The sequence below is a fragment of the Lonchura striata genome, chromosome 4A (genome assembly GCF_050655825.1).
Source record: "Lonchura striata isolate lonStrDom1 chromosome 4A, ASM5065582v1, whole genome shotgun sequence".
Classification (NCBI taxonomy): domain Eukaryota; kingdom Metazoa; phylum Chordata; class Aves; order Passeriformes; family Estrildidae; genus Lonchura; species Lonchura striata.
Genome location: NC_140742.1, coordinates 6,686,008 through 6,702,576, shown reverse-complemented (window position 1 = coordinate 6,702,576; position 16,569 = coordinate 6,686,008). Strand labels below are relative to the sequence as shown.

General features: G+C 44.8%; 2 protein-coding genes across 7 annotated transcripts in view; one reads left to right on the top strand and one right to left on the bottom strand.

Annotated features, from left to right (window-relative positions):
• Window positions 1-382: 382 nt before the first annotated feature.
• Window positions 383-16,108, bottom strand: ZC4H2 (zinc finger C4H2-type containing). Of its 4 annotated transcripts, XM_085570428.1 has the most exons (6): window positions 15,956-16,108; window positions 14,160-14,267; window positions 8,454-8,625; window positions 7,030-7,202; window positions 5,755-5,917; window positions 383-4,617 (listed from the first exon to the last, which is right to left on the bottom strand). In XM_085570428.1, exons 2-6 carry the CDS (start codon window positions 14,219-14,221, stop codon window positions 4,504-4,506), a joined length of 684 nt encoding a protein of 227 aa, XP_085426554.1. In that variant the 5' UTR covers window positions 14,222-14,267; window positions 15,956-16,108; the 3' UTR covers window positions 383-4,503. The 4 variants fall into 4 exon arrangements, with proteins under 4 accessions (XP_085426554.1, XP_077642629.1, XP_021404126.1 ...); XM_077786503.2 differs by lacking the exon at window positions 14,160-14,267 and having other exon boundaries at window positions 15,956-16,102; XM_021548451.3 differs by lacking the exons at window positions 14,160-14,267; window positions 15,956-16,108 and adding an exon at window positions 11,615-11,817.
• The window catches only part of ZC3H12B (zinc finger CCCH-type containing 12B), a 20,264-nt gene continuing 19,568 nt past the window's right edge, over window positions 15,874-16,569 (top strand). For all 3 annotated transcript variants that reach the window (XM_021548442.4, XM_021548447.4, XM_021548446.4), the window contains exon 1: window positions 15,874-16,013. The gene's annotated coding sequence lies outside the window, so the exon portion shown is untranslated. The remainder of the gene's footprint in view (window positions 16,014-16,569) is intronic.

Sequence of the window (16,569 nt, the reverse complement as noted above, 5' to 3'; positions counted from 1 at the left end):
AAAAGCACCAGGATGAACAGAAATTAGAGCAGGTTGCTTCAAAGTCTGAAAAATTTCTATTGCTAAACAAAACAAACAGCTACAAAAATAATTAAATTGGAGAAGGAATTGTGTTTCTTGCCACTCTCAAATTTAACTTTAGAAGGAAAGAACTGAGAAGTCTGGCTAGGTTAAAACCTGTTGTGCTATCTCCTTTTCCTTTCTATTTTCTAAAGCTCGTTTGAGGGGATCTTTCTTTCCCCTTATTTATTTTCATAAAGTTTCTATAAAGGTATAACAGAATTGGCTAAGTTCATTCTGTAAAATCAGAAAGCTGAGTTTTACCACTGGTAAGTAGCATAAGCAAATAAAAGATGTAAAAGTACTCTGAAGAAAGAAAGCATGACATGAAACAAACATTTATTTAAAAGACTGTACAGACAAATTAAACAGATCTCACAACTCCTGTGAGGCACAGGAGTAAAATACTTAAAACACAGAAGCCAGTGAAAACACCAGATATTGCTAGAATACCTAAATACTAAAATGAAAATGTATGCTGGAGGAATTAGAAAACTCTAAAATAAATGAATAAAGCACTTTTTATTTATTTAAAGTGCTAGTGAAGTCTTAATTGCTTGAATAGTATGCTATTTAAAGTAACACATCAATGTCTATTCTTTCAAATTTAGATTATGTAAATTGAAGCCACTGTCAGCTTCAGTCAGGGTCCTGTTTACAAAGCTAAGGTTGAATTCAGGAAGTCAAGTATTTAAATTTGCCTTACATTTTCTCTGTAGTTAATGGTGTCCATGGCACTAAAGTTTGGACAATTGATCCACCCCAGGTTGGGTATGAAAATGTCTATAGCAAAGCATTTAGCTGCAGTACAGTGTTTGAATCCTTTTACTTATGAGCTTAGGTTTGATGGCAGGGTGAAAGGCTTGGGATTTTGGTTTTTTCCTGTTTGGTTGCAGAACAACAGGACTATTCTTTGAGGCAAGTGATGAACAAAGACCCTGGAAACCATCTTTACCAAGAGAATCCAGTTATTTTGTTGTTACATGGATACCCTTTTAAAAAGAGAACGACAAAGACAGGATTAAACCAGACTTCAGTAATATAAAAGCCTCCTAAGGCTTGAGGAGGGTTTCATTGTGGCTACTCAGACAATTTGACCCAAATAAGAATAAATTTAAGTGAAGTGAAGAAGTATCCACAAAGACTTCAGATACAAACGAAGAAGCCATTGTTGCTCCATGAAGCAAAAATGCAGTAGACTTGTGTTAAGAGCTGTACTTCAGACAGCTTCCTCTTCTGTCTGAATACCAAGAAATCAATATTTCATAATTATTCCTCCGGTCTCTTGAGAGAGTTGCCTGGGAGAAAAGAGCCTGGGGCTGTCACGAGAAGAGTTCTTCAGTTAAACTTCCGTGATTATTCTGTGAGAGAAAAGAATACTCTTTCCCTATGAAAGACACTGCTTCCCTCCCTGTCCCCACCCCCATGGTCCCCCAATACATAATGCATATTTTATCTCCTTGAAATGGCTAGAGTCATGGAATATCTCAAGTATGAAGGGATCCATAAGGATCATCAGGTCCAACTACCTACCATTAAACTGTATGGCTAAGAGTGACCCTCAAACCCTGACAGGCTTGGTGCCTTGGCCACTTCCCTGGGTCACTGGACTAGTGACCAACCACTCTCTCAGAGAAGAACCTTTTCCTGGTGTCCAAGCTGAGCTTCCCTCAATGCAGCTTCACTCTATTTCCTCATATCCTGTTGCTGGTCATCAGAGGGAGATCAGCACCTGCTCCTCCTCTGCTTCTCCCTAGAGGAAGTTGTAGGCTGTGATGAAGACACCCCTCAGCCTTCTTTTCTCCAAACGGAACAAGCCAAGCATCCTCAGCTGCTCCTCAGAGGTCTTGTCCTTGAGACCTTTTGCAGACTTTGTCTCACAGGTGACTCCAGGACTGTAACAGTGTGATGTCCTTGCACTGAGGCATCCCCAACTGCCCCACAGTGCCCAAGGCCTCACCAGTGCAGTGCAGAGTGAGACAATCAGCTGGAAATGCTGTGCTTGATGTACCCCAGGTTGTGGTTGGCCCTTTTGGCAGCCAGGGCACCCTGCTGACTTATCTCCAGTTACACTCACCCTCAGCAATGCATCCTATTGATATGGCAGAACTTCGTAAAGGATGTGAAAATCTGTAAACACTAGTACAACTGATGCAAACACAGTATGTCATATCCACTTTTTTTGAAAAAAAATCAAACCAACAAACCCTAACCCTGTAAAACACAAGAGCACATGAGATTAGTTTAAAAAAGTAAAAATACAAAACTGTTGTACTAAATCAATAAATCGTATATCCTTCAGTATATTTCAGTTCAGAGATCTCCCAGGAAAGAAAGAACCTGGCAAAGTAACAGTAAAGTGAGAACAACTATGACTAACCCTATCTATTTCTGAACTGTAAGTAGAAGTCTCTACAAATCAATCCTTCTATTCACACTACTTCATTGCAGACCATTCGCCCACTCCACTGTCACTACTTCTTAAATTTATGTACAACTACCACCAAAGTATGCTGCTCTCATGTATGCACTTGGGGAAGTCCACATACTGTGTTTTAACTCTGTGCAGTTTCCTTTCAACTCCATAGGAATTGCTCTGAACAGGGCACACAGCATGTGACCACTGTGACATTTAAAACAGTAGAACCCAGAATTTGTGCTACAAAACATGCATAACACACTATTGCATTTGGAGCATGGAGACTGTCTTCTATTATTGCTATCTCAGAGACCAAATCCCTGTAGTTCAGCTAGCAGAATCTGCTCTTTACATAATTTCAGGGGCAGGTGGTCCACATTCTGTCTGCTGTTGGCAGATGTTAATTTGACTATGTAACATTAAAATGGGGGACTATCTCCTGAACCTGGCTTCAGTTTTAGGACTATGTTCAGTAAATCACTCATGTACTTTGTGGCAGACTTAGGAAAGGAATGGTGATATATGTGATTTGGCCAGCAAAATTGCATCATGTGGATTTATTACTATTGCCAGCATTTGGCAAAGTTCTTGGAGCAGAGACTTGGAGCTTCCCTGTTGTTCCCATCTAACAAGCCAAATTCCCAACATCACCACTCTAACATAATAGTGGAAAGAAACTTGGGCTAAAAGAGAAAGGAGTGTAAACAAGCAGTTCCTGTGTCCCAGAATTAGTGAAAAGAATATTTAACACTTGAGATCAATTTAGGCAACAAAGGTTGGTCACAAAACTGGGATTATAAATGATAAATTTCAAGTTCCAGTTCTGTAAGTGGATCACTGCCATCCTCCCCATTGCAAGAACTGTTGTTACATTACATGAAACAAAGGGAAGACATACGGGAAGTGATCTACTCCAGATGCTTTAGTCAGGGCTCTTTTGGCACACAGGGAACAAGAAAACAAACTGGCCTGAAGTAAAGCTTATTTGAAAATTGCCTATTAAAAGCCAGAGAAATAGAAAGTTTTGGTTGAGGGAGGACAATGACACCAAAGCTCAATGGTTCTGGTGAAATACATAATTTTTAGTTGACACTGCTCTTTATGCATGTTCCTGAACTTTCCTATGCTCCAGTGGAGGATATGCCTGCAAGATTTTGGCTGTAGAAACCAGGAACAGAGGACATGCAGAATGGCTGATGTGCAGTCTGTGCACATAGGGCTCTGAGATATATCATGCATGTTTCCTAGAGAACCACAGTGTCATTGGCCAGCCATAAAGCCTAGGAGGACCACTAATACAGTTCACTTCAGCCTCGTTCTTAAGTCAATTAGTCTTTTGACCATGAAAATAATAACCTGTTAGGACGTTAAAGCATGACAAAATACATAATTTTTAGAAATTCATACACAGCCAGCACCTTTCCAAGTTTTAAGTCAAGTTTTAGTAAATCAAAACCCATATGTGTCCTTAATGCATTGATTTTCTGTATAACAAGTCTCATTTTCCCTGAACATTGCCTGTTTAAAAAGAGTTCCATTGGATACCCAAACCTACCCACTCTTATGAGATTGGAAAACAAATTGTTCTTTAGTGAAATGAACAGACAGTCTGCTATTTCAGCACTTCAAATAGTCTCCTGCTATCAGGAGAAAACAGAATAATCTTTTAGTAACATCTGTTTTTTAAAAAGAGAACATAAAAGCATTTTGTGGTAATCACATTTGATCAATAGAAATAGCCTGACATTTAGGATACTTGCACAAAGAATTGCAGTTTGTTTAGGAGTACAAAAGATGGAACAATTGAAATGTTAAACTGTAGCACCAGTAATATTTACTTTCCTAAAACCAAATCCTATAGACTGGAAGGAACTTAGAGCAGGAACATTGTGCTTACATTGCATTTAAATAGAAGCAATGAGACGGTCATACTTGAGTCTGCAATTCAGTCAAGTCTGGGCAAATTTGCCATTCTACTGGAAAAGTACTGGGACAGGTCACACAGCTTGTCAATCTTCTGGATTTCATTCATCCTGTTTCCTCTTGGGCTTTTTGGGATTCCGAGATCGGCTCTTTGCTTTGCAGAGGGGACATATGGGGGCGTTCCGATGGATTTGTTGGTGACACGACAAACATGCCTGAAATGCAATTGCAGCCTCTTGTTACAAACATCAAAGTGGCCTTGGTACACAGGTTATTGAGCACCACACTCTGCCTTACAGCACAGACAAAAACAAGGCTCCTTGCCTTCCTCTCCTTGCAAAGGAAAACTGCCGCTGCATTCTATACAATCTCGGCATGTGGTTTGTAATTTCAGGCTTACTGAAAAACAGGAGCATCTCATTGAAGTAAAACTACATTTCTGCAGACACGTGGCTCATACATGTATCAGTAACTTCAAATTCTATTTTGCATTAAAGGTTGCAGTGGTATTTTAAAGGTGTTTACCTGCCTAATAGCTCACTGAGTCAGAGAAGTTACAGTGATGGCCAACTGCAATGTCACAGAATTGAAGGCAGGAGCAGGTGGTTGGATGAATTCCACATATTTAACACAAGGTACAGAACTCTTCCCTTTTGCTCCAGACTAAGCCCTGTAATTTATGTTTGACTGAAGCCTATTACTTGCAGAAATGCTTTCAATTGCCAAACTACAGACAGTAAGTATATTACTTTGGTGTGTACGTACATCGGTTTACCTTCTTAGTGACTCTTTGGAACCTGGGTGGGATGAATACCCCTATGTAACTACTTAACTCTTCTCACTACATAAGGAGCTGAGTGAAACTGTCACTTAAGTGCCTGTGGTTCTGTTACATTAATCCACATGTTACTCTTGAAGATCCCAAGTACAGAAGCAATCACCTTTCCTGGTAATTTACACCATTGGTAATTTCCCTCATAAAATATGTGCATTGCTTTTAATATGACTCCATATGACATTAACTAAGAGCCACTACTTTTTCTTTTGCACAGATTTTTTTCTCTTTCTTACATGCCTTGCTCTCACGTGAAACACAAGAGGAGTGGGAATTTCTACATCTCTGCTGAGGGTGACTCTTAAGTCCTAAAAGATTCTTATCTTTAAACCTTGATGACTGGTGCTACTACTTCAGTTTACTTCTTGCTCTTGTTTTGAACCACTGCAAGGAAAATCAGAATTAGGACACATAATTTTTCCTTTTTTGCAAATATCACTTTTTGCAAACAATCACTTTCTAAACAGAATGCATTCCAGTGACAAAAGAGAAAACCCAGCACATGCCATCTCCTGACCTTCATTGGAGGTGGCTGCTGTCTGAAAGTTGCTGTCTGTCTGGTATCTTGCTTCCTGGCCACCTGCAGCTGTTGGGCAGCTGCTGCAGCTGCAGCCAGAGACTCTGGGATGGGAGGCTCCTGTGGTTCTGTCTGCCACTCTGCTTTCTGCTTTTCAAAGTAGCTAGACAAAAGAATGACAAACAAAAAATGTAACCACCTTCTGAAGTGTTTCATTAGTCTGTAAAGGATATTTGGTGTTAAAATACAGTGGATCACATTTCTCTATCATGTTCCTCCACTAGAGTCAAACTGCCAAATTGCCTACACATTGACTAGTTCATAAATAGAGTATGTGGTGTTTTGTTCTGCATTTCTACACTTCCAGATTCCAGACTGGATGTAAATCTAGTAAGATGAAAAATAGACAGCATGTATAGAAGAAAAATAGGAAACACCTTCAGATGCACCTCTGTCAAACAGCTTTTCTATTTTATTCTGTTAAAATTAATAACTTTTGTACACAACTGATTAATAAGCAGATTAACACATTCTTTGCACTGTCAAGGTGTTTGGAATGTAAAACAACATTCCTATAGAAATACAAAGAAAATCTTGAAAACTGTGTGCCTGTGAAAACTATGTTAATTTTACTGGGCAATAAGATCAATACACGCTTATTAAAACATCCTTTGCATTTGAAACTGGTCTGTTAAAAAAAGAACATTGTTCTTTGACTAGTAGCTAATTCTGCCATTGCTCTGCCTAGGTTATACATAAAAATGAGACAGTGATTTATTATCCAAATTCATTCCACATCTCAGGGAAACTTGTTGACAGTCACAGGTATTTGGCTAAAAGCCACTGTCATGTGCAGGCTGCAAAAAGTAAAAATCTGATTAGCAGCACAACCCAACTGAAGAATACCTGGTTTGTATCCCTGTTGTGTATTGCCTCCTACTATTGCTTGCTAAAGAAGTAATTTTCAGGGAAAAATAAAAATAGAGAAAGAGCAACATATGGTATAAAACCTAGAAGGCCAACAACCATCCTTAAATGTTTGCACGTGGTATGTAGAATTTGCAGCTTGGAATAACCTAATTTTAACTTGAAACAAATTCAGACTGAATGTTATCAAATAGATGTCCTCCACATCCTTTTTTGTCAACTTTTGTTTTTCATGCTTACCTCTTGGGTTTTTTTTTTCTCCACCTACCAACAAAATTAAAATGAGAAAATGACTAGTAGAATTGAAAGGAAGCATAAAGCCAGATAATGTTTGCTTTGGAGACTTACTCAAGGGACAGCTTCTCTTCCTCTTCACATAGGTCAGGCAGCCTCTGCAAGCCCAGAGTCATTCTCAAGGCATCTACGTGCTCCTTTAGGGGCTTGTACTCCTCGTGGAGCCGGCGAGTAGATTCCAAGAGCTTGTTAAGATCATTCTCAGACTGTTTGATAGTATTCTCCATCTGAAACAGGAGGTTGGGCATGTTTTTAAAGAACTGCTCCTCTCCTACTGAGCAACAGGTTGTACCAGAAAGAAGAGATTTTTCTTACTCAAGTTGAAAGAGATTTGAGACAATGCAATAGTAAAGCAAAGACTTAAGGTATTGGGAGGATGAAAAATGGACAAAGAAGAAGCAACAGAAAGTGATATATGATATGTATTTTCATTTTAAAAAGGTGCACTCAACCTATAGGAACTTCTGAACAACAGAAAAAGCAGAGAAAGGCTACAATAAAGTCGGCAAGTGAGGAGCTATGGAAAACTCTCAAGACATATTAAAAAAAAGCTTGAAGTAGCATAAACTAATTTTCTGTGTTTCAAAGATACCTGAACAATGACTGGCAGAAGTTAACAAACAAGCTAAGGAAAGGTTTCTGCTTCTCTTACTGCAGCAGGTGGGAAAAGGAGCAGGGAAAAAGACAGCCTGACTGCACAAAGAGAGGAGAATGAAACAGAGGCTGAGGTTATGCAGCTGGACAGGGGAGCAGACATATGAAGTCATAAATAAATGGAGTCTGCACATCCAGTACATAGCTTGTACTTTTTCACTCGTTGGAGCTTTTTTTGCTGGTGCAACACAGATACCTTCAGAGCTAAAAACCCCATATAAGTGCCCTAATATGACATTAAAAATTTATTTAAAAATATATTCCCTATTTAGCCCCTCTAATTAGCTAATCTTTCCTATTTATAAATTGTTTTTTCTCTTACTTGTATTAATTCCCTTCAAGCTGGTGCTTCTTGATGTTTGGTGATTCCACTCTGGGAAGAAGGTCAGCTCTTACTATGAACTTAACAAACACTATGTATTTTCTCAAAATCTTCTAGTCCCACCTAGATGCCAAAGTTTCTGTTTCTTGGTGCTAAATGAGAAAAGACTAACAGGAAGAACTGCTTTCTATGGTACAGCTGGAGTTGTATCCTTGTGGCTACCGGTGAAGTCATAGCCACAACAGGCTTGGTTATCTTATCTATCCTATTGGCGCAACAGCTTATTATGCCAACATTACAAAATATCCTGCCCTAACAAAGGGAAAAACCAGTTATCCTGAGGTAAATTTACTTTGTGCTCTCTGTAGGATCCTAGGATGGTGCTGTAAAGTGCACATTATTGGACCAGATGGTTCACTCATGTGCACAATTCCACAAGCTGTGGGATGATTCATGTGCAGCTGTGTCTTAGTCAGACTGTCTGAGCAGGGCTGTCACATACCACATTAATGTCAGCGTGGATCAGTCGCAGCTCCTCCACGTGAGCCATCTTTTCCTGCAGCAGCAGGTCCATTTCCTGCTTATATTCTTTCAGGTGCCTTTCCTCAGACTCCAGGGCTTCAAATTCTGCTTTCAGTCTTGCCTTTATTTTTTCCATCTGTAAAGTCTTATTCCTGAATCCCAGTGATAATTAAAAAGATAAAGAGACAACAGTAAGTCACTGACAGATATTTTTGTGAGGTGTCATTTTATATGGGATTAGATAGATGAAAGAAGGCAGCAATAGACAAGAATGAGACTAAATGTGTCTGAGGGAAGATGAGGTACAAGGAGAATACTGAATTCTAATGCCAGCTCTTTTGCTGAGCTTTTCAGTGGTAAGAGAATTCTTTACTGAATCATGAAATTAATAGAATGTTGTCAGGTTTTAACAGAGCATGGCAGAAAGCAGGGTCAGTAACTTGGACAATTAATTATGGCTACATAATCCAAGTGTCATAGCCAGTAATATGATCTGGGTTCCTCCACCTCTCACTACAGGAGTTTATAAAGCTGCAAGAGATAAAAACAGTATGATAAAAAACTTCTACATACAATATGTATTCAGAGGCAGGTGGTCGGGCAGGGATAATATGAATGAAGGAAATTTAAAACAGAACAATTACAAAATTCCTGTTTCCTCTCTTGTATTTATGACATGTCTGCATCTCTCATCAGTAAATTCACTCTTATTCTCTTTTATCTCCTCCCAGTCAGAACATGGTATTTACCTAATTTTATGACTGGGTTATTTCCTTGGAAGTGTTTAATGCATATAAATAGGCATGTGCATATATGTTTGGATTGTGGGCATACGATGGACTTACTGAAAGAAGTATTCCCTTGACTACAAATTATATGTATTTATCTATAGATACAGATATGGATATAGAGATCAGATTCCAGATTAAAAATCAGGTTCTCACATCCCTTCAAAACCCAGCTAAACTGTATCATAATACACAATAGAAATCAACTACAAATGGGCAAGTTCTTTGATTTTGTTCATGAAGACTTCATTCCCTCTGTCTGTAGAATACATGAAATGCAGATTAAAATAAAGTCTGCTAAATCTATCAAAGTTGAATCTGTAAACATAAGGAAATCTCTTGTTTATCTTGAAGGAAATTCTTCACAGAATGCAAGCTTTGACTTTGTAAATAGGTTTATTTGATCAGATTTTGTTAAAGGTGACTCAAAATGGACAACAATGTTGCAAGTACGATGGCTTTTTGACACAGATCTTTTTTTTTATTTAAAATACTCTCAGGTAACTTGCTTGATATTTCATTGCACACTAAAGCTAAACATGACCTTTGCTCTACCTTATACCACAAAATAATAGCAAAAATCTGTCAAGTGCACTTAATATATCACCTTTGAATATGTTATCCAAAAACTGAATGCATTGTGAATTTCCAAATACAGGATACCACTCTCACTGAAAAATTAATTTAAATTGTTGTAGTAATTGGACCACACACTGTAGTAGGCCACACTTAGATCTGTTTTCTAAAACAGAGCTTCTGTATCATTTGAATACAAAGTCATTGTCTTTACATTGTCTCATCTCTTTCTACAAATAGTTTGGAGATACCAGACAGACAAATATTTTTGCTTGATCTTTGTTCACCTTTGTGGTATTGTGTGAAGAAGGCTGAGGCCCATACTCTGCTGTCTAATTCACTTATTCCATGGATGAAATGTTCTTCTTAGAGATGCTGTAACCAGCCAGAAGTCCCTGTGATCACCTGGGAGCTGGGATTCCTCGCCAGCCCTCTCCTCTCTCTCTCTCCTAGCCCGTCTCTGGCTGTCATGTCCCATACGTTTCTCATGGCTCTGGGGTTTTGCAGTCAGCATGCCTTCCACCTCCCAGCTGCATTCAAAACCATTCTTCTCTCTAACGTCTTTTGGCTTTTGGCTGCACCACTTCCAACTAAACAGACAGCTCAGGCCTAATCCTGAAAATCGGTGCCCTGAACCAAGGAGTGGAAATGCCACACCTAAAGTTATGAAGAACATTCCTGATGCGGGCATGTGCTCTACCCTGCCTGGCTTTTAGTGAACCCCCTCTTCCAAAGCATCCTGCAAATCACCCTATAAAGGACGCTATATACAAATTCCCGGTGTTTTGCACTGCAGGAACCGCAGCCCGAGGCAGCTCGGGGCTTGTGGCAGGAGGGACGATGAGAAAGCCCCGGTGCGGGGTGTCCCCATCCCCGGGGATCTCCGCGGGCTCCCTCGGCCGCTCCCGGCCCTTGGCCGAAGGGCAGGGCAGGGACAGAGAAGCCGCTGAGGCTCAGCCTTTCCCCCTCATCCCGCACGGATTCACCGCTCCCCGGAGGGCCCTACCGCCGCCCTCCGCGGACGTAAGGCTGGATGGATGGATGGATGGATGGATGGATGGATGGATGGATGGATGGATGATGGATGGATGGATGGATGGATGGATGGATGGATGGATGGATGATGGATGGATGGATGGATGGATGGATGGATGATGGATGGATGGATGGATGGATGGTTGTCCTGCACCCCGTGGGGCTCTGCCGGTGCCTGCAGCGCTGCCCAACCCTGTTCAGCCCGAGGGCACGTCCGCCTTCAGATTTGGGTGTCAGACTCTGCTTTCCTTGCATCCCCCGCTTCCTTCTCAGCCCGACAAGACTCCTTCCCGGGAGCGAGTGGGGCAAACTAACAGGTTCAGAGCCTCATGGATACGAAATACTAATTCAAATGACTTAAAAACAAACAAACAAGCAAGCAAGCAAACAAGCGAAGAGCGCAAACCCCACGCCAGCCGCGGCCCGACACCACTCCCCCCGGCTGCGCTGGGGCCGCTCGGTCCTTCCCACCCGCGCACTCCGCCTTCCCCTGTAATCACTCGGGGCTGCGCTCTGCAAATGCACGACCATTACCGCCCTTCACTACGCATTCCAGCGGCGATTCCCGGCAGCAGATGCTCCCTCCCTGCTTAGAAAAATGTGTTTTGAGCTCTCGTGGTAAACCCAGCGGTAGTTTTCTTTCCCTCAGTGGCACAATAGCTACTTTCAGATCGATGCAACTCCTCCGCTCCCCCGAGGAAAAAGCTGCTTCACGGAACGATGGGGCACAAAGCAAACATACCTGATCTCCTTGATGCTCTCGAGTTTGCACATTATTTCTTGCTCATCTGCCATGCTTTTTACTCACGATTTGCACCTCCCGTGAAACGTGAAAAATGCCAGGGGGAAAAAAAAATAATAACGAAACCAAACCAAAACAAAAAAAATCATACAATAGACACAATGTAGTCACCCCCTCCTCGCATATGGGCTCTGAGCCTGTGCGGCAGACTCTAGTGGGAGCTGTGGGACTTCGAGTCCAGGTTCCTATTGCTGCCCAGGCAGAGAGGCTGCAGAACGACTACAACACCCACAAGGCAGAGCAAAGCTCGCCTGCCCTTCTTCCTGAAACTACATTTTAAAACAATTTGTCACACCTCATTATGCCTGAGGTTGTTAGGAGTGCAAAAAGAGCAGAAGGCTTCCTTCTGAGATCTGTGCAATGTTTAGCATTTCGTTAAAATATGCACTAAAAGACGGGTTCATGATTTTGATTAAAAGCTTTGACAAAAAGGTATGCTGTAGTCATTACTACTACAATGCTGTTTTCTCCTGGATGCTCGGAGTTTTCTACTGGATTTTCTAATCACTAAAGCAGCAGTTGTGAATAGAAGATGTTTTGTGAATAGATGTTTTACTTACTTTCTCCATTATTTATGGACTTTTCCCTATTTTGTTGTGATCTTCAAATAAAGAAAAAGATAGATGAAGGAAAACAGCACCAGCACCCTCTTCATCCCTCTACAGCCTTTGTAAAGAAATTAGAACATAAAAGGTCTTATCCTCATGTAATTTGAGTAAATTGCAAACTCTCTCTGCCTTAAAAATTGAAGATTGTAGGATTGAGCCCTAAGTGAGCTGTGTGCTCAAAGGGGGCAGGCTTCTTGGATGTATGATTTAAATAGATGAACTAATTGATTTGAGGGGGTAGAAGACAAATTAGCTACAGTCAGCCAGTGAGTCTTGTTGCTAAGACAGTGAGGGAGGGAGAGCAGGCGGGGTGAGGACAGGAGGGAGAGAAGGAAAATGTCCTCGAATAGGAGTGATGAGAATCCCAGCCTACTTTTGCACTGTTTATCCTATTTTTTGATTCCTGGTTTTACAGGCTAAGCTAAAAGGTTGAGGGCTGAAAACGAAAATGCAAGTTCAACTTGTTCCTTTACTCTGCTTTGAATGACACTAAGAAAGCCACTTCACAAACTGTTATAAATCAGTTGGAAGTTCTTAGGAAGTAAACCCACCCACAAGCCTTAGCAGTTATTTTTCCTTTCCATGTTTTAAAAAAGGAGAGAAAATGTTACATCTCCACATTTTAAAGCACTTCAAAATGGTCAAAACGTTTGACACTTGCAGTCCCAGCACATACAAATTGGTAGCATTTGACTTGTGCTTCATGGCTTTGGTAAAGTGTTTTAATGTCTGTGTTTCAATTTTGCTCCTAGACAAAGTGGGTCTGACAGTTATATGATCTGACATCATCACACTGGCATGTTATTCTGGTGCTATTTATAAACTTTGATAAATTTTGGGATGCAAATAATGATCAGTTTTTCCCAGCATGTGGACTGATTTTTTCAAAGAAAGATAAAGTACTTAGGACTAAACTGACACTGAAAAAATATTTCAGCTGATCCTGAAAAATTCAACCTTGTTGTTGTTCAATCTTTTTTAAACCAAGAGCCAACAGGCAAATAGATTTCAAAACAAGTTGCAGTATTATACAAAATGAAACCAAGGCTAAAATACTCTCCTACTTCATTGAGCACAGGACTGAATTTTTGTGTAAAAACCCCCTACTGCTTCCCTTTAACAGTCTAACATCAATCCACACACTTTAGCATTATGACAACAAATCTGGTTCAGAACAATTCCAACTGGAAGAATTTATTTTTCTCTCTAGATAATTATCCCAGGTACAGCAATTAATTCTACAAGTCTGGATGTAGTGATGCAATGAAGGGCCCTTATAACTGAACTATTAAATATTAATATTCTAAGTGCATTTTTTTAAAGTGCAACATGTTCTGTGAAATAAATAGCATTTAAAGAAATATTAGAGATTAAAGATTAGTGGAGAAGAGCCCCCAGTAAAACACACAACAGAACTGAACTTGGGTTAATATACTGCTGGATTACGTACAAATCACCACCATAAACAGAATGTACAGCAATATTGTAAAACCTAAATATCAGAAAATGGATGAGTCAAAGTGGTGCATCCCAAGTCATGAAATTTGCTTTAAATTACTGAGTTTCTTAAATGGAAATAGATTCTTTCTGTATCCCACTGGGGTTTTGAGCTTTCAAAACATACTCTTCACATTTGCCAGATTTTTTTCCTAATAGTGGCTCACCCCAATTGCACTGGCCATTTCATATGCTGAGGGAAAGCTGGAATTGGTTTCAAAATGCTTTGGGAAGCTGAAGGTACAGCAACACTGAAACTGATAGAAGCAACTACATGCTAGCCCTGGGATTTTCAAAGCATCTAGTCCTTAATTATCAATGTTTTATGCAAAGGCTAAAGTATTTGCAAACTTTATTAAACCTGTGCCGGAGCATCCTACCTAGGCAAAGCTTTAAGTGCCCGCATATGATAATCTTGGCCCATCTCAAAATACACCTGCATTTGGTCATGTCCTTTATTTCATCCTCCAACCACGCGACGTGCAAAACTGGGAAAACACAATATTGTAATAAAGCGCCTGGCACCCATCTGCCCTCCCCACGATGTCCGTAGGAGACAGCGTCAAGGGAAATCGTCTCCCTTTTCCCGTTCTTTTCCGGAGCCCGACCGTACAGCCAGCTCGTGGCTCGCTCCCACGGTTCGGCACTCCCCAGCGGTCAGCCGGTGGTGCCGGTTCCCATTCCCCGTGCCCATTCCTGTCCCCGTTCCCATTCCCTGTTCCCATTCCCCATTCCCATTCCCTGTTTACATTTCCCGTCCCTGTTCCCATTCCCTGTTTCCAATTCCCCGTTTCCATTCCCGTTCCCTGTTCCTGTTCCCGTTCCCCGTTCCCATTCCCATCTTCGTTCACTGTTCCCATTCCCTGTTCCCCATCCCCGTTCCCGTTCCTATTTCCCGTCCCCATTCCCTGTTCCCGTTCCCCATCCCTGTTCCTCGTCCCCATTCCCTGTCCCCGTTCCCATTCCTGTTCCCCGTTCCTGTTCCCCATCCCCGTTCCCTGTCCCATGTCACCATTCCCGTTTGCCATCCCCGTTCCCGTTCCCCATTCCCGTTCCCCATCCCTGTTCCCCATTCCCGTTCCCCATCCTCGTCCCCGTTCCCCGTCCCCGTTTCCGTTCCCCGTTACCCATCCCCGTTCCCTATTCCCCATCCCTGTTCCTGTTCCCCATCCCCATTCCCCGTCCCCGTTCCATGTCACCGTTCCCGTTCCCCATCCCCGTTCCCGTTCCCATTCCCTATCCCTATCCCTGTTCCTCGTTCCTGTTCCCCATCTCCATTCCATGTTCCCGTTCCCGTTCCCCGTTCCCGTTCCCCGTTCCCCGTTCCCGTTCCCCGTTTCTGTTCCCCATTCCCCGTTCCCCGTTCCCCATTCCCCGTTCCCGTTCCCCGTTCCCCGTTCCCCTTCCCCATCCCCGTTCCCCGTTCCCGTTCCCCATTCCCCGTTCCCGTTCCCCGTTCCCGTTCCCCGTTCCCCATTCCCCGTTCCCCATCCCCGTTCCCCGTTCCCGTTCCCCGTTCCCGTTCCCCGTTCCCCGTTCCCCGTCCCCGTTCCCGTTCCCCGTTCCCCGTTCCCGTTCCCCGTTCCCGTTCCCCGTTCCCGTTCCCCGTTCCCCGTCCCCGTTCCCCGTTCCCGTTCCCCGTTCCCGTTCCCCATCCCCGTTCCCCGTTCCCGTTCCCCGTTCCCGTTCCCCGTTCCCCGTTCCCCGTTCCCGTTCCCGTTCCCCGTTCCCGTTCCCCGATCCCGTTCCCCGTTCCCGTTCCCGCCCGCAGCGCCCCCTGCCGTCAGGATGGGGAAGGAAGGCCGGCGCGCGCCGCCGCGCCCGAGGCTGCGCGTGCGCCGGCGCCGGGAGCGCGCGGGGCGCCGCGCGCAGCCGCGCGCCTGCGGCAGCGGGGGCGCGCGCGTTGCCGGGCGACGGCGGCCGGGCGGCGGCGGCGGCGCGGGCCCGGTGCGGCGCGGGCGGCGATGAGGCGGCGGCAGCGGCCCCCGCGCTCCCGTCGGCGCTGAACTCCGCGCCCGCACTTCCCCCATCCCTTCCCCATCCCGCCCCGTCCTGGCTCTGCTCCTCCACGCCCCCTCATCTCCCCTCGCTCCGGCCAGCCCTTCCCCCTCCATGCGGCGGGAGCGGCCGGAGTGGGGCCCGTGCCGCGGCCGCGCCGAGCCCCGCCGTCCTTCACCTCTTCGCCGCCAGATCCCGCAGGGAGCCGCGGAGGGTGTCCGTAGCGACAGCAGCGGGTGAGGCCCCGGCCGGGGAGGGGGTGCCGAGGGCGGCTCGGAGCGGGGGAGCGGCGGCGGAGCCCGGCGGAGCGCTCCCCTCCCCCGGGGTCCGCGCGGCGGGGGAGCGGGGCTGCGGGGCGCCCCCTGCCGCTCGTCGGCCGCGCTCCGGGCCCGGCGGCGGCGCGGCCTTGGGCCGCCGTGCGACCGCGTCCGCTACCGGGCACGGCGCGGGGAGCGCCCGCCGCCGGCCCGCGGTGCTCCCGCCGCCGCCCGCGGTGCTGCCGCCGCCGGCCCGCGGTGCTCCCGCCGCCGGCCCGCGGTGCTGCCGCCGCCGGCCCGCGGTGCTGCCGCCGCTGCCCGGGGGTCCCCGGCGGTCCCGGTGCCGCCCTTGGCGCAGCGGGAGCGGCGGCCGCCTGGCCCTCCCGCTGCCCTTGCCGCTGCCGCCCGCCCCGCAGGAGCCGCGGGCTGGGCGAGCGGACGCGAGGCCTTGGCGGGGACCCGCGGAGCGTGCTCGGGGCCCGCGGCTGCCGTGGCGGGGCAGCCGAAGCGGCCTGGGCACTGGGGTACGGAGCCG